This window comes from Gracilinanus agilis, chromosome 4 (genome assembly GCF_016433145.1).
Source record: "Gracilinanus agilis isolate LMUSP501 chromosome 4, AgileGrace, whole genome shotgun sequence".
NCBI lineage: Eukaryota > Metazoa > Chordata > Mammalia > Didelphimorphia > Didelphidae > Gracilinanus > Gracilinanus agilis.
The window spans coordinates 28,279,898-28,298,418 of NC_058133.1; the positions used below are offsets into that span (position 1 = coordinate 28,279,898).

At 37.7% G+C, this 18,521-nt stretch overlaps 1 protein-coding gene across 1 annotated transcript in view; it reads left to right on the top strand.

Moving 5' to 3' along the window:
- FAF1 (Fas associated factor 1) overlaps positions 1-18,521 on the top strand; it is a 433,472-nt gene that overhangs the window by 297,439 nt on the left and 117,512 nt on the right. The window contains exon 9 of the mRNA XM_044674693.1: positions 8,628-8,723. Coding sequence (XP_044530628.1) covers positions 8,628-8,723 — 96 coding nt within the window. The remainder of the gene's footprint in view (positions 1-8,627; positions 8,724-18,521) is intronic.

Genomic DNA, 18,521 nt, shown 5'->3' on the forward strand with positions numbered 1-18,521 from the left:
TCTGTATTTAATAAATGCCAGTGATTTCCTATTGCCTCCTAGATCAAGTATCATATCATCTTTTTGGCTCTCAAATCTATTCACATCTTGTCTCTTTTTATCTTTCTAGTCTTCTTGCACTTCTTTCTCTTACACTTACTCTACAAGCCACATTGTTATTGACCTGAATGGGACCTTCCTCACCAGTTTCCATGCCTTTTCATTGCCTATGCCATGCTTTTGTGGCTGTAGTGCTCTCCCACCTCACCTCTGCCTTCTGGCTTTCTTGACTTCCTTTAAGACAACTCAAATCCAACCTTCCACTGGAGACTTCTACTGGTTCCCCATCCTTTTCTTCCCCCAACTAGTCCCATTATTGTGCTACCAAAGAATGAGAAACAAAGACCAATAGATCATTCAGAAACTACTAAAATGAATTATGGAACATGAATGTAATGGAAATGATGAATATAGAGAATCATCAAAAGAACTGCTTGAACTGATGCAAAGTGCAGTAAGGAAAACCAAGGAAACAATATAGACGATGATAGCATTTTAAACGGAAAGAGCATACACCACTCCTTCCTTCTAATCAAGTAAATGTTGCAAAATTATACAGCACAATCATGACTCAAAAGAAGAAATGCCAACAATTGTTGTACTTTGTGCATATTTTCAGATTTTTGTTGCTGTATTGATCAGTTATGCTAATTTTTAATTTTAATTTTTGTCTTTGTACTATTTTTTTTAATATGGTGTGGTTCCTTGGGAAGGGGAAGGGGAATGATCCTGGGGAAATCTATGGTGATGTAAAAAGAATTTCAACTAAAAAAGCTCATTAAAAAAAAGAAGAAGAAGATCCTTTGTGAGCTGTAGCACATAGAAATGTGAGCCATTGTTGCTGTTAATAGTAAAGCTAAACCAATGGCTACATGGGCTCAGCACTATTCCTTAGTTAACAGCACATAGCCCTTTGTTGTTCATCAAAATGATGAATTTTTGTCCCTCTCTCTCCATAAATTTTCAATAAAAGGTCTAGCCAGTGTGCTGGAAACCTCCTTCTTATTTACCTGTGAAGAATAACAAAATTTTTCCTCTCTCTCACTGCCCCCCAACTGCTAGTGTTTTTCCTCCTTTATCACTTCAGATTTAACGACTTAAAATAGCTCCATAGTGTCTTCTTTATATTGTATTGTATATACTAGTGATGGACTTGTCTCTTTTATTAGAATGTAAACTCCTTGCAAGCAGGAATTGCTTCCTTTATTATAGTTCTGTCTCTAGCATCCAATCCAAAGGGCTTAACTGCCTTTTTTAAAATTAAACATTTTTTTCAATTACATTGTAGAAACAATTTTTGAAAATTGTTTTCTGACATTTTGCCTTTCGGATTTTCTCCCTCTCTCCCTCCCTCCCTCTGTCTGGCTGGCAGTAAAAAGTCTAATTTGCTTTGATGCTTTGATCTGCAATCAGATTCTAACAGTTCCTTTGTTGGCTGAGGAGAATTTGTTTGTTTGTTTGTCTGTCTGTTTTTTAGTATGAGTCCCAGGGGGTTATCTTGGAACTTTGTTTTGCTGGCAATAGTTTAGTCCCTTACAGTAGATCATCATACAATATTTCTGTTACTCTATACACTGTTCTTCTGGTTCTGTTCACTTCACTTTGTATCAATTCATATAAACCTTCCCAGGTTTTTCTGAACTCCTCTTCCTCATTTCTTATGTCTTAAAAGTTTTCCGTCATAACCATATAACCATACTTAAACAATTGCCCAACTGATGACACTCCTTCAGTTTCCAATTCTTTGCCGCTATAAAAAGAGCTGCTAAAAATATTTTTGTACTTGTAGATCCTTTTCCCCTATCTCTGATCTCTTTGTGATACAGACTCAAGTGTGGTATTGCTGGGTCAAATGATATGCATAATTTTATGGCTCTTTGGGCATGGTTCCATATTGCTCTTCAGAATGGTTGTATTTGTTCACAGTTCCACCAACAGTGCATTAGTGTTCCAGTTTTCTCACATCCCCTCTAACATTTATCATTTTCCTTTTTTAGTCATTTAACTTTTTAATGTCTTTTTAATGGGCTCATTGAATAATGTGAAGGATTTTAGGTTACAAAAATCACTGAGGTCATAGGATCATAGGATTTAAGTTCCATGCTGGAACTACCCTACCTTTCTACTTTATTTATCAAATCCCTGTCACTCCTATAAAGGCCAATTCCAATACCAGTCCTTCTAGGAAGCCTTCCTTCATAATTCTCGGAGACCATAGTTACTTTTGAACCCTTAGATCACATACAGTACCTGTACTTTGTATTTCTGTTGCATTTTTTTTATTGTTTTTTTCCTCCTATACCTTATTCATTGATGTAGGCAACTCTTGAGGAAATCCTTACTAGCAGTGTAGGTAAGCAACTTCTTGGCAATGGAGGCTGTTAGAGAATTGTCAGGGGACACTAAGAGGGCATGTGACTTGCCCAGGGTCACAGAACCAATAAGTCTCAGTCAGGACTTGAACCCAGGTCTTTCTGAATCAGCCCTCTATCCATTTTGGATTATAATTATATGTCTTTGAGTCTTATTCTTCTGAGTTCCATAAGAGAGTTCCATATCAAAGTTTGACATACAGTGATTTCTTAATAAGTATTTGTTGCTAAGGGGAGATTTGTCTCAGTTCCCATTTTCTAGATTTTTTTTTTCAATTCCTGCATTGTCTGTCACAGTAATTTGCTAACTGGTTTCCCTCCTCAAATTCCTTTCTAATCCATCCTCCACACAGCTGTCCAGGTTCCTAAAAAATGTTCCCAAAGACTGGTCTAACCATGTCACTTCCCTGTCCAAAAAATTCCAGTGGCCCTCTCTCAACTCTAGGATAAAAACCTGCTTTGGAATTTAAGCCCATCATATTCTGACAATGAGCCTAGCTGTTCAAGCTTCTTGCCTCCTTTCATGTATTCTGTGTTCCAGGCAAAGTGGCCTTCTTGCTGTTCCTCCCAGTGTCTACTGCATCCTCCATCTTGGTGCCTCTGTGCTGGCTGGCTGCCATGTTTTATATATGTTCCTCCCTCACCTCTGCTTCTTTCAAGAGGCCTCCTTCTTTTTCTGCTCTTGCCTAGTGCGCTCTCTCTCTCTCTCGCTCTCGCTCTCGCTCTCGCTCTCGCTCTCGCTCTCGCTCTCTCCACACACACACACACACACACACACACACACACACACACACACATACACACACACACACAATACATATTTTGAATACACTTAATGTGTATATGTTTTCCCTCCAATAGAATATAAGTTTCTTGTCTAACAGAGTAAGTGCCCCGGACGTACTAGATGATAAATGATTTTCATTGGATTGATCAGTATTTAACATGAATCAAAAAGATGTAGTGGGAAGCACTAGAAGGATAAGAAAGCCTGGGTATCATGCAGGCTAAGTCTTTGTTTCCTCATCTCTAAAATGGAAATAATAATAATACCTCCTTTGCCTCCCTCAAGGGAAGTTTACAAGAGCAAACTGGATCAGGGATGTGAGAGAGTCTTAATAAGCAGAAAGCATTATGGAAATAAAAAAATATTTCTATCAACAAATGACAAGTCTTGAAAATCTCCTCACTTCCTCCCTCTTTTAGTTACAATTATTAGCTGTTTTGCTGTTCAGTTTATAGCCAGTACGAGTGTTTGTTTGCCATTTCATTAATTTGGGGTTTAAACTTACCTTAACAATGAGCCTATGACGCACCCAGCCTTCCCTTAGGAAGGTGTTAATGGATATTTTTGTTACTAGAGACCACAATCATACCAGCTCCAGATTGTTGGGCCCCCAGGTGCACAGTTAGACAGATTCAGGTGGGCGGTAGCACAACTTCTAAATTACCGTATTAGAAGCCAAATGTAAACAGTCAAAGAACAGAGTGTCAGAGCCGGAAGGAACTTGGAAGAGAGAGCATAGAATGTCAGACCTGGGAGGAACATTAGAAAACCAAACCTTACTTTGTAGATGAGGAAACTGAGATCCAGGGAGCCAAGTCATTTTGTCCAGGGTTACCCCAGAGATGAGAGGTGGAGCTGGAACCAAGGCTTTTCCCACCAGACCCCTTGAAACCTTTGGGAGAAGCATGTAATCTCTTTTTCTTGCTGTTTATAACATTTTGTTTATGAGGACTTTAAGTTTCTGTGTTCATCTAGGGATAAAAGAGTGTCACTCTTTGTCAGACCTTATTTGGAATATTGGATTTGATTCTAGGGACAACATTTTAGGAGGGATATTAATGAACTGTAAAGCATCCAATGGGAAAACCCAGATGAATAATTTCAAGTTCATGCCATATGAGAAGTCACTTGAAGAAATGGGGAATTGTAGCCTGGAGAAAAAAAAAGAGCCTTGGAACCTGATAGCTATGTTCTAGTTTAGAAATGCTGTTATTTGTTGGAAGGATTAGACCTGTTCTGCTTGGCCCCAGAGGGTGAAACCAGGTGTAGTGGGTAAAAGTTGTTAAGGCACTGATTTTAAGCTTGATATCTGGGAAGAAATTTCTTAACAATTTCATCTGTCCCAAAATGGAATGGGCTATGGCCAGATAGGTAGCTCAGTGGAGAGAGTACCAGGACTAGAGAAGGAAGTCCTGTGTTCAAATATAGCCTGTGACATTTGGGGCAAGTCCCTTAACCCCAACTGTGTAGCCCTTACCACTCTTCTGCCTTGGAATTGATACTTAGTTTTGATTCTAAGACAGAAGGTAAGAGGTTGTTGTTTTTTTTTTAATCTTTATTTTTATTCCAATAACAAGTTTACACATAAGTTTTCCAAAGTTACATGATTCATTTTGTCTCCCTCCCTTCTTCCCTCCTGCCTCCTGGAGTTGATAAGCAATTCCACTGGGTTATGTATGTATTATCACTCAAAACATATTTCCATATTATTCATTTTTATTAGAGAATAATCTTATAAAACCAAAACCTCAAATCACATACCCAAATAAAAATGATAAATCATATGTTTTTATCTGCATTTCTACTCCAACAGTTCTTTCTCTAGAAGTGGATAGCATTCTTTCTCATAAGCCCCTCAGAATTATCCCAGCTGGTAGTAGCAATTCTATCACATTTGATCACCCCACAATATTGTAGTTACTGTGTAAAATATTCTCCTGGTTCTGCTTATTTCATTCTGCATCAGTTCATGTAGATCTTTCCAGTTCTTTCTGAAATCATCCTTGTTCATCATTCCTTTATAGCACAGTAGTATTCTATCACTATCATATACCAAAATTTGTTCAGTGATTGAGGTACCATCCCAGGTAAGGGTTTTGTGTTTTTAAATAGAATGAGCTCCTCAAGAGGTCATGGATTTCTCCTTATTTGAGGTTTTCAGGCAACAGCTAGATGACCACTCAGCTAGTCAGTCAAGAAGTATTAAGAGCTTACTATGTGCTAAGTATTGTGCAAAGCCTTAAGAGATACAAAGAAAGGCAAAAAATTAGTCTCTTCTCTCAAGTTACTCACAGTCTATGTGGGGAAGACAGTATGCAAACAACTAATGTGCAAACTATATATACACACACACATATACAATATGACAAATTGGAAATAATAACCAAGGGAAGGCACAAGAATTAAGAGGGATCAAGAAGGCTTCCTGTAGAAAATAGGACTTTTGCAGACACTTGATGCTGGTGAAACTAGAGTACTGAGATGAAGAGGGAGAAGATACCATGCATGGAGGAAGAGTCAAGATATAGAGTGTAAGGGAAGCCAATGACACTGGGTCACTATAGACATGCCACTTAAATTGTCAAAAAATTATCCTATTGGACTAGAAAAAGTAAAAATTAAATTAATTTAGAAGAATAAAAGTTCAGTAATATCAAAGAAATTAATGGGGAAAGGCATAAAGGAAGGAGGTCTAGCAGAACCAGATTTTAAACTGCAATATAAAGCAGTAATTATCAAAACTATCTAGTATTGGCTAAGAAATAGAAAAGAGATCAGTAGAGAATGACAAACATACAACAAACAGATATAAAATATTATAGTTATCTTGAGTTGGACAAAAGTTAAGGCCCAAGTTTTGGAGATAAGAATTCACTATTTGGTAAAAATTGTTGGGAAAACTTGGAAGCAGTCTCACAGAAACTAGATATAGACCAATATTTTACACCATTTACCAAGACAGGTCAAAATGGATTCATGACCAAGGAACATATTATCTATCATGTTTATGGAGAGGAGAAGAATTGTGAGATGTAAAATGGATAATTTTGAGTACATTAAATTAAAAATGGGTTGTACAGATAAAACTAATGTAACCAAGAATAGAAGGAAAGCAGTAAATTGGAGGGGAAATTATATAAATAATTTCTTAGATAGAGGTCTAATATTTGAAAAAGATAAGGAACTTTTTTCAAATTAGAAGAATATGAGCCATTCCCCAATTGACAAATGGTCAAAAGATATGAGCAGAGAGATTTTGGAAGAAGAAGTCAAAGCTATGTATAACTTTATGAAAAGATGTTCTAAATCATTATTGAATAGAGAAATGCAGATCAAAACTCTGAGATATCTCGCATCTATCAAATAGAGTAAAATGATAAAATAGCAAAATGGCAAATGTCAGAGCAGATGTGGGAAAATAGGGACAAAATACAATATTGTGTGAACTGATCCAACCATTTTGAAGAGCAAACTGGAATTATGCTCAAAGAGTTATAAAATTGTGTATACCTTTTGACATAGAAATACTACTATTACATTTATTTCCTAAGGTGATCAGGGAAAAAGGAAAAGAACTTATATGTTCTAAAATATTTATAGGGGCTCTCATTATGGTGGCAAACAACTGGAAAATGATGGGATGCCCCTCAGTTGAAGAATGGCTAAATAAGATGTGACTGACATATGGTTGTAATGGAATATTGTTGTGCCATAAGAAATGATGAGCAGGTTAAAATTTTTTTAATGGAAAGACCTTCATGAAAAGATGAAGGGTGAAACAAGCAAAACTAAGAGAACATTACATACAGCAACAGAAATATTGTTTGAAAAATGACTTGTATATGTCCACCTCCAAAGAAAGAATGATAAATTAAAACAAGCAAGACATAGTATATAGTATACACGCACTTTTTTTTTTTTGTCAAATGATGTGGGGAGGAAAGGGAGGAGTAACCTGGGAATTTTAGTGTAATAAACTAATCGATTTTTAAAGAAAGGAAAAAAGGAAAAAAAGAAGGAAAAAAGACAGTTTCCTGCCCTCCAAGGATTTTACGGCCAGAAGACAGCCCACATAAGGAAGTTTTGTCCAAAGAGGGGTGTGATTTGATCTGGAAGTCATAAGAATGATGAGTGAAACCATAGGAAATTCCCTAACATGTCCTTTCCAGGTGTGATGGTGTTCATTTGATTGTTGTTCCAAGATTTAGAAGTGCACAATGTGGTCACATGGTCATGAAGATAACTAGAGAACAGCAGGCAATGTGGGGTTAGTTATGAAGAACTCTGGCCAGTCAAGACTGAGTGGGGTGAGAAATGGAGAGGCTGAGCATTAAGATGACCAACAGTTAATTGGGAAATTCCAGACCTATTGTTGATCCACCCTCATATCTTCCTCTCCTGGCTACCCTTTCACTTTCCTTTTATATGTTGTCTTTAGCATTTGAATGTAAACTATTTAAGGGCAAGGACTGGTCTTTCTTTTTGCCTATATTTAACCCAGTACTAGGCACTGTAGTAAGCTCTTTATGAATGCTTCTTGACAAACTAACCTGCATTGGATGGACTTTCTTCACTTACCAGTTTCCTACACCATTAAAATCACAAGTATGGACTACATAAATAAATGCAGTAATGCAAGACCATATATTCCATTTATTTTAGACCTGTTACTTGGTTTCTTGTAGGCCCACCCCAGTTGGCCTTCCTTCTTGAGGCACACCTCTTGGTAAATGTTAGAAAAATGAGGCTGTATGACCCTGAGCAAGTCATTTAACTCCCATTGCCTAGCCCTTTTCAGTCTTCTGCCTTGGAATCAATACATTGTATTGATTCTAAGGTGGAAAGGTGAGGGTTTAAAAAAAGAGTAAAAAAGAAAAATGAGGACACTGCTGATAGAACTGTTATTATATTAAATTGGCATACTATTAATTGGTATATGTTAATAATAAATTAAATCCAAAAACCTATATGCAAAAATCAGTTTTGCATCTTGCCACCTTTGTGAACTTATGCAAGTCCATCTACCTCTCTGAGATTCGTTTTTCTCCTCTGTAAAAGAAAAGTTTTAATTTCTACCCTCTTGACCTTCCAGGGTATCTGTAAAGAAAATGGGTCTTAAAGCTCAGCAAGTTCTGTCCTGCAAGCAGGGCCCCTTTGGGGTTTTCTTATTCCCTGTGGGGCCATTTCATCATCTCATCATGTTCTTGGAAAGATAGAAAAGGGAAACACTTGCTCTAGAGTCGTGACCCTGACCGTATTGGTTCTCTCTGGGCTTCATTTCCTGGCCTATAGAATGATTTCTCTGGTTCTTTTCCCCTACAAAACCCTTGAATGCATGCCCTGCTCAGGATTCCTAGATATATCTCCCAGCATTACAATAGGAGTTGTCTGAAAGATCTCCACTCACTAGTGACTGCTTCTGTTTGCAGATGTGCCTCGTTGCAGCAGGGCTCACCTACCCTTGTCACCAGCTCACAGTGGGGAGAAGGTCTTCACCAGCACAAGCCCGGGAAGAGTCAGAAGAGGTAAGGCTGCCCTCTTGGCCAGCCAGGGCAAGGAACAGGGGGTCAGGGTACCCTAGGAAGTAGGAGCTAAAACATAGACTTCCAATGTGAAGACTAGCTTATAATGAAGGCTTTGATTCTCCTTTTTCACCTCTGAATATGGTACCCAAAGATTGCTTGGCCTCATTTTTATTAGGTTGAGAAAAGGATTCTGGTGAATGTTTGAACTCCCAGCTATAACATGGTATTTATTTCTTTGTCACTGAAACAGAAGAGAGGTTGGTCATGTAGCAAGAGGGGAAGTTTGCCAGTGACCAGCCCAAGAGCCCTCTGGTATCCTCACAGTGCCAGGAGAAAGAGGAGGGCAAGTAGAAAACTTCTAGGAAGATGGGCATGAGGCATGCAGTGGGTTGGGATTATAGTTTCATTTGGGTATATAGCTATAACTGATAAATAAAAAAGGTAATGTTTATAATGCTTACAAGCAAAAAGTGCTAGATCGGACTCTCAGAAGTCTTGGCTCGTCTCCTTGCTCCTTGTGTCACCTATAGGACCAAGTCCCTTCTGTTCTCTGAGCCTTAATTTTTTCATCTATGAAATGGAGGAGGGACCAAGTTCTAAGGTGTTCCAGCTCTAAATATTATGGAAATTTGAGGGGTTAGGGTCAGGTATTGAGACTCAAGAGGTAGGACCTGGAGAGAAAGATGCCCAAAGAGTCCTCATTCTCATTGTTATTTATAGTTCCTGGTTTAAGCACTAACCCTGTTTTTGTATCCTTCATTGTGTCTGAAAAGGATTGTGTTTGTTGATGCTGGTTATATTTATAATAAATGGTTACATTTATAATAAATACATAATTTATAATAAATAACATAAATGGTTACATTTACAATAAAAAAATTTTTTTTAAATACACAGGAGACTGCTCTGGGAGAAAAATTTATTCTCCCACTACCCCTTTACTATTTTTTTTTCACCCTTTTAGCAGAATTTTCCAGCAATAATGCTTTCATTCCGAGGAGCCCAAGTATTTCCTGCTGTTTTTCTCTCCTTTGCTGAATACAGCTCAAGGAGGTTAAGTATCTACTCAGTGCCAATCATATTAAATGATCCAGCTAAAAAATGATTAATGGCTATTCAAAACCATTAAAGAATTCTCTGCAAGGTGAGAGGTGCCTGGTTTCTCTCTATATCTACAGCCTTTCCTTCTCTGTTCCTTTCAGGGTTTGTTAGACTGAAAGTCTTCACCAACGAGAATTCATTGATAAAAAATATTAAGCTTTCATTCATGCTTCAGACAGATCATATTGTGTAGAATACTAGTCTGTGTGCTAGGGAATTTAAATAAACAATGTTCCCTGCCTTTATGGAGTTTCAAGTATAAACAGACACAAACAGAGAGAACTGTGATCCAGTACATGCAACATCTGGCTATACACAATTAGCCAGCAGGACCTAGTGAGCCCTTCTCTGTGTACCTGCTTTACTGAATGTGTGAAGTCCTATTATATCCTCTTCATTCCATTTAATTCTGAATGTTTATTAAGTGTCTACTGTAACACATACAGAGTATTACATGCCAAGAGCATGACTTAACTATACTACACATTTCTTTGAGAGGTATAGAGGAGAATACTTTATTTTATTAGCCTTTTCAGGCCATAAGGTCATGGGAGAAAGAAGTTACCAGAGTAGGGTAGTATCAGCTGCCATGTAAGTACCCAGAAATATCCATCAGTGAATGTTGTTCACTCGTTCAATAGGCTTTTAAGAGCCAACTTTCTGCCAGATCCTATGTAAGACACTGGGGATTACTGTCTAATTCTTGTGCTACCTACATATTAGATTATTTACTACATACCTTACAGAAGGTTTATATAGGCCTTGAATTTAGAATGTTCAAATGATAGAATCTTAGAGGTGGCAGAGACTTCATTTTTTCCAGCTCCCCATACAAGGTAGGAATATCTCTTTAGCATCCATGACCCTTAATCAGTCAGTCATTATCTGTTGGAACATGAAGAGCTCATGGAGGCAGTGCCAAGATTGCAGAGAAGACAGAGACTCACCAGGGCTCTCTCAGGTTCCCTTCCAAATGACTTTTCTTTTTCTTTTTTAACTCTTATATTCTGTCTTAGAATCAATACTAAGTATGGGTTCCAAAACCGAAGAGCAATAAAGGTCTAGGAAATGAGGGTTAAGTGGATTGCCCAGGGTCACCCAACTAGAAAGTGCCTGAAGCCAGTTGAACCCAGGTCCTCCTGACTCCAGGCCTGGCTTTCTATCTACTGAACCATCTGGCTGCTCCCAAACAACTTTAAAATGAATTCTGGAACAATAGAACCAGTGAAATGATGTAGTGAAACAATTTTTTCTTCCCAAGGCAAGTTAAAAAGTCTTCAGGTAAGGTCTGTCTCACTGGAGTGAGAATATAACACAGGTGTTGGCAAGCCAACATTAGACCTTGGGGCCAACTTAATTGAAGTTGTCTTTCAAAGCTATCAACCCACAGACAGTTTTAGGGGTCAGACAACTGATCAGAAGGGGATTACCAGGGACCTTTTGCTGCCTCTGGGTGCAGGATTCTTTTGCATTGCCTACATGTGGTTCTGGGTCACAGTTTTGGGTTGCAGTTCCAGGACTAAGAGGAGCTCTACCAAGAAAAGAGACCCTAGACACAGATTCAAAGCAGAAAGGAGTGCTTGTGTTCTCTCACAGACAAGAGAATAGGCTAGGAGAGCAGCGACTGCATCTCTCCTTAGTTCTTACCACTTTGGAAAAACTGAAACTTAGAGACCTTTCAGAACTAGCACTGAAAACAGTAGCATGAAAAACCTGAAGCTTGGGGTCATGTCTCTATCACACCAGGAACAAAGTCCAACTTTAACATAAAGTTAAGAGTCAAGAAATAGACTGGAAAATGAGCAAGCAACAACAAAAAAGAACCTTAACATATAAAGTTACTATGGTGAAGGGGAACAGCAATTCAAAAGACAGCATTGTCAAAACAGTTATAGTCAAAGCCTCAGAGAAAAATGTGAATTGGTCTCAATCCTAAAAAGAATTTCTAGAAGAGCTCAAAAGGATTTTAAAAGTCAAATAAGAGAGGTAGAGGAAAGAATGGGAAAAGAGGTAAATGATGCAAGAAATTCATGAAAAAAGAGTCAGTAGTTTGGTAAAGGAAGCACCAAAAATACTGAATAAATTAACACTTTAAAAAAGAAAAAATGCCAATGACAAAAGAGGCACAAAATCCACTGAATAAAACTCCTTTAAAAGCAGAATTAACCACGTGGAAAAGGAGGTACAAAAGTTTATTGAAGAAAATCCTTCCTTAGAAATTAGAATTGGGCAAGTGGAAGCTAATGATTCCATGAAATATCAGGAAATAATAAAATGAAATCTAAAGAATGAAAAAAATGGAAGAAAATTTGAAATAATTCATTGGGAAAACAATTGACCTAGATATTAGATTAAGAAGAGATAATTTAAGAATTATTGTACCACCAGATCAACCATGATCAAATAAAGAGCCTAGACATCATTTTTTAAGAAATTGTCAAGGAAAACTGTCCTATTTTAGATTCAGAGAGTAAAATAGAAATTGAAAGAATCCACTAATCATCTCCTAAAAAAAGTTCCAAAATGAAAACTAGGAATATTGTAGCCAAATTCCAAAGCTCCCAAGTCAAGGAGAAAATATTCCAAGCTGTCAGAAAGAAACAATTCAACTATGGAGCCACAGTCTGGGTTATACAAGACATCAGCTTCTACATTAAAGGATCAAAAGGCTTGGAATATTATATTCCAGAAGGCAGAGGATCTAAGACTTCAACAAGAATCATCTACCCAGCAAAACAGTATAATCCTTAAGAGAAAAAAAATTAATATTTAATGGAATAGAGAATTTTCAAACATTCATGATGAAAAAGACCAGAGGTGAATAGAAATTTTCCTTTCAAATACAAGACTTAAGGGACCCATAAAAAGGTAAACATGGAAGAGAAATCATAAGGGATTCATTAAGGCTAAACTGTTTCTATTCCTTCATAAGAAGTTAATACTTGAAACTCCTAAGAACTTTATCATTATTAGGACAGTTTAAAAGTGTATACATAGACAAAAGGCATGGATATAAGTTAACTATGATGGGACGACATTCCTCCTCCCCCCCCAAAAAAAATTAAGGAATGAGGCAGAGGGATGTACTTAGAGCAGCATTAGTGAACATTTTCAAAGTTGTGTGCCCAAATTGCACTTTCAAGCTGCCTATTAGCCCCCACCCCCCACGCCCCGCATTACCCCAGAGAGTAGAGGGTGATGGTTCTTGCATTTGGCTGCTAGGCAGAGGGATAGGACATGTGAAAAATGTCTTCAGATACTGTGGAGAAGAGGAACAGAACAGAGCAGCTCCAGTATGCCTGGGCACCCATGCCAAGGCTTCACCAACATAGGCTTAGAGAAAAGGAGAAGGGAGAGGTAGAATGGGATAAATTACCTCACATAAAAGCAATAGGAAGAGCCTTTTACAGTGGTGGGGAAGATATGGTGGGTAGGGCAATGCTTGAACCTTACTCTCATCAGCGTCAGCTCACAGAGACACAGAATAATACACCCAGTTGAATATAGACATCTATCTTATCCTACAAAGAAATAGGAAGGGAAAGGGATAAAAGAAGGGGAGCCTGTAGAATGGAAGATTGATTGGGGGAGGCAGTGTTCAGAAGCAAAACACTTTTGAGGAGGAACAAGGTGAAAGGAGGGAGAGAAGGATAAAGAGGAGGAAAATGGGATGAAGGGAAAATATAGTATGGTTCCTGTAAGCGCAGAGGATTTATTTCTATATATATATGTATATATATGTATATACGTGTGTGTGTGTGTGTATACTCTGTCTCTCTCTTCCCTCTCCTGCCTCCTCCTTACCAAAAAAAAATAACATTCAAACACTTTTTTAAAAAGTGAAATTGAGGGGCAGCTGGGTAGCTCAGTGGAGTGAGAGTCAGGCCTAGAGACAGGAAGTCCTAGGTTCAAACCTGGCCTCAGCCACTTCCCAGCTGTGTGACCTTGGGCAAGTCACTTGACCCCCATTGCCCACCCTTACCAATCTTCCACCTATGAGACAATACACCGAAGTACAAGGGTTTAAAAAAAAAAAAGTGAAATTGAGGGGCAACTGGGTAGCTCAGTGGATTGAGAGTCAGGCCTAGGGTCAGGAGGTCCTGGGTTCAAATCCAGCCTCAGACACTTCCCAGCTGTGTGACCCTGGGCAAGTCACTTGACCACCATTGCCTACCCTTACCACTCTTCTACCTAGGAGCCAATACACAGAAGTTAAGGGTTTAAAAAAAAAAAGTGAAATTGAAAAGGGGGTGTGTGAAAGCAGAAGAGACCCCTGGGGCAGACCACTGCCTGGTCAAACCTCTGGCAGTAAGGGTCCTACCATATACATGTTAATGATCATTACTGTAAATATGAATGAGATGAATTCATCCATAAAACAAAACTAGATAACAAAGTAGAATAAAAACCAGAATGCTATACAATATTGCTTTGTTTTGTTTTTTTACAAGAGACTCACTTGAAGTAGAGCAATACACACAGATATGGCGCTGGAGCAAAATCTATTATGCTTTAGCTGAAGTAAAAAAACAACAACAAAATGGTAGAAATCATGATCTCAGACAAAGCAAAAGCAAAAATAGCCCTAATTAAAAGAACTAAGTAAGAAAACTACTTTTTGCTAAAAGGTACCATAGAGAGGGTAGTTAGGTGGCTCAATAGATTGAGAGCCAAGCCTGGAGCCAGAAGGTTGTGGATTCAAATCTGGCCTCAGACACTCCTAGCTATGTATGTGACCCTAGGCAAATTACTTAACTCTCATTGCCTGGCCCTTATTGCTCCTCTGCCCTGGAACCAATAAAAAGTATTAATTCTAAGACTGAAAGTAAGGGTTTAAAAAATAAATTAAATGATCTGGCCTCAGACACTTTCTAGCTCTGTGACCCTGGGCAAGTCACTTAACCTCCATTTCCTAACCCTTACTGCTCTTCTGCCTTGGAACCAATATGCAATATTGATTCCAAGACAGAAGGTAAGGGCTTAATAAATAAACAAATGAAATGAAAGATACCATAGACACCGAAGTAATATCAATACTAAGTATATAGAAAGCAAATGATATAGCATCTAAATTGTTAAGGAAAATTTAAATGTGTTAGAGGAAATTGCAAAACTTTACTAGTAGGGGATCTCAAATTTTCCCTCTAAGAATTAGATATATCCAGCTAAGAAAGAAATTAAGGAAGTGAATAGAATTTTAGAACATTTATCTATAATAGACCTCTGTAGGAGGTTGAATGGGAATAGAAAGAAATATACCTTACACAAAAAAAAATGACCGTAAACTAGGGCAGTAATGGTGAACCCTTCAGAGACCTTAGAGATCAAGTATCCAAACTGCAAACTTCATGCTGCATGCAAGCCCCCTACCTTAGCCCAGACAGAGGAGGGAGGAAGAGCTCCCATTAGGCTGCTGGGCAGAGGGGCAGGTCCTGTGAGAAATGTCCTCAGGTGCATGGAAAGAGGGAATGGAGCCCCCTCCAGCATGCTCTGGCATGTGTGCCATAGGTTCTCCAACATGGAACTAGGGCTTTAAATCTTCACAACCAATTGTAGAAAAGCAGAAATATTAAATACATCCTTTTCAGATCATAATGCAATAAAAATTACCTTTAATTAAAGACTTTAGAAACATAGTTCAAAAATTATTTGGGAACTAAAAAATATAATCCTAAAGAATGAATAAATAAGAGAGGTCAAAGAAAAATCATAGAAACAATAATTTCATTAAAAGAAAATGACAGCAATGAGATAACATACCAAAATATATGCAATACAGCCAAAGTAGTACTTAGGAAAAAATTTCTCTCTAAGTATTTAAATCAGTAAGACATAGAAAAAACAAATCAATGAATTGGACGTGTAACTAAAAATGGTAGGAAAAGTACAAATTTAAAATCTTCAATTAAACATCAAATTGGAAGTCCTGAAAATCAAAATAAAATAGAAAGTAAGACAACCATTGAACTAATAAATAAAACTAGAAGCTGGTTTTATGGGGCAGGGGGGAGACAATAATAAATTAGATAAACCATTGGTTAATTTGATTAAAAACAAAAGAAGAAAACCAAGCTACAAGTATCAAAAATGAAAAGGGTGAAAAAACCATCAATGAAGATAAGACAAAATTAAAGCACTCATTTGGAGTTATTTTGCCCAACTATACACCAATAAATCTAGCAGTCTAAGTGAAATGGATGAATTTTTATAAACATGTAAATTATGCAGATTAACAGAAGAGAAAATGGAATATTTCAATATCCCTATCTTAGAAAAAGAGATAGAACAAGTCCATTTATAGCTCCTAAGAAAAAATTCCCAGGACCAGATGGATTCACAAGTGAATTCCACCAAACATGTAAAAAACAATTAATTCCAATACTACATAAACTCTTTGGAAAAATAAACAAGAATCCTACCAAATAATTTAATGACATTAATATGGTATTGATACCTAAGCCAGGAAAAACAAAAACAGAGAAAGTAAACTATTGACCAGTTTTACTAATAAATATTGATATCAAAATTTCAAATAAAATACTAGCAAGGATATTATAGCAACATATAATAAAGATTATAGCAACATATCACAAAGATCATTTAACCAAGGTCATGCAACCAGCTTTTGAAAGAATCCAAACTAGAAAATGAGTCAGCTGATATGTAGTCTGATGCTTTTTCCAGGAGGAGTTGAATGATTTTTTTCAAATATTAATAATTCCATAGTCCAATCATGACATTTCTTATTATCTTTAAAAATTGACATTTTGGGTTGCATAGAGAATGAAAAAATTTTAGAAGACAAATTAAATTCAGGTTAGTACACAGCTTCCAAAATAATTTTCTTAAGACTTGAGTCTGATCATATCATTCTCTTGCACCAAAAAAAAAACCAAAAAACAAAAAACTCCATCATCTCTTTCTGGACACTAAGATTAAGTACCAACCCTTAGCTGGGTATTAAAGGCTTCTTGCCATCCATCTTCAGATGCCCTATATGACCAGATTTTGACAAGTGCTTCCTTGGCATTCTAGTTTCTACCTCCTTGCATTTTCACAGTGCAGTGTGATTCAGTACAACGCACATTTATTTGGTACCTATCATGTGCCAGTCACTATGCCAAGCACTCAGTGGGTCAAAACAAAACCAGTATGGTATTCACCTTTGGAAAGCTCCCATTCTTCTAGAGCTGGGGTCCAGGGACCCATGGGTAGATCTCAGAGGGTCTGTAAACCTGAGTGGGGGGAAAAATCTTTATTTTCACTAACTTTTAATGAAACTGAGCATTTCCTTCAATTATTTAAAAGAATGATTCTGAAAAACAGATCCATAGTCTTTCCCTGCATATCTTAAAAGAGGTCCTCTATAACACAAAAAACAGTTGAGTAGCCCATGGACTATTCTGAGAAGCAAATGCAATACATATGCAGAGTAATGTCATAAGTCTTCTTGGGGGGCACCTGGAAAATCTTCTTGTCCCAGGTAGCCCATAAGCCTACCTTTAATGGTAGCTGTGGATTATCTAAGGCCAAAGTGGAAAGGGTGTGGGGTATATTGCAGACATGAGAGATCACTTAAATAAAGGCAGTCAGGAGATGGAATGTCTCATGAAAGCAATGGCTAGGAGGGCCAGAATGAAGCCTGTGTGTGGAGTAGAAAGAGGTCAGCCTTTTAAGACAAGCTGAGCAGATAGCACGCTCTTCTCTGTTATCTGGAATGACCTTGCTCATCTTTACCTTTCAGAATCTTTCTTCAGAGTCTGATCAAGTACCACTTCCTATAGGAGTACATCTCTGTACCCCGCTCCCCTTCTTAAAATTACATTGCCTCTATTTATTTGTATAAACGTATACCCAATAGAATGTAAGACCCTTCAAGGCAGGTATTTTTGTGTGTGTGTGTTTCCCCAGCCCCTAAAACAGTACCCTAAACATAAGAGGCAAATATTACACAGGTATTTGTGGAACTGAAAGTATTTCATGCTGTTTCTTTATCATTAGATTGTATGTTTTCTCTGGTAATGTATCTATGCAGGCTTTCTGTATGATATTGAGAGACAGCTTCACTTAATACATGGAGGTTCAGAGTCAGGAAATTCTGAATTCAAGTTTCACCTCTGATACATGCTAACTGTGTGACTCTTAATCGGTCCAAGCTTGTATCCCCTCTCCAAGACTAGAGACAGCAGAGGATATACTGATAGATATTGGTCGATTGTCTTTTCATCCCAGAGTTCTCAATCCCAGTGAAATCACAAATCTGGTCTCTTCTTGATAATCTTTGAATCTCAACATCCCAAATGGAATGTAAGAACCTGGACTTTATTTTAAAGGTGGACTGAGCTGTCCTCCTTAGAACCTATGGAGATGGAACTGAGAAATTCCTTGTTCTCCACAGTAAGCATCAATAAATGAGATTATTTATCTCATGTTTTAGAATATGCTTTCCTTGGCCTAGTAACTGCCTAGAAGAGCCTTGGAGCTCCTGTGTATCATGAAATTTGTTGAGAGACTCCCCCAAATCTGCTTTTGGATGCCTCCCTTTGAAGAGATCAGAGTTGCTGAGAAGATTCCAAGATTCTGGGCTTTATGAAGGTAACATTGCAGAACAACTGTGTGAACGCGTGGTGGATTGAATTTGGAATGCTTAGTTGACTGCTTTTCCAAATTGAAGATGGACACTTGACTGCCCCAGGA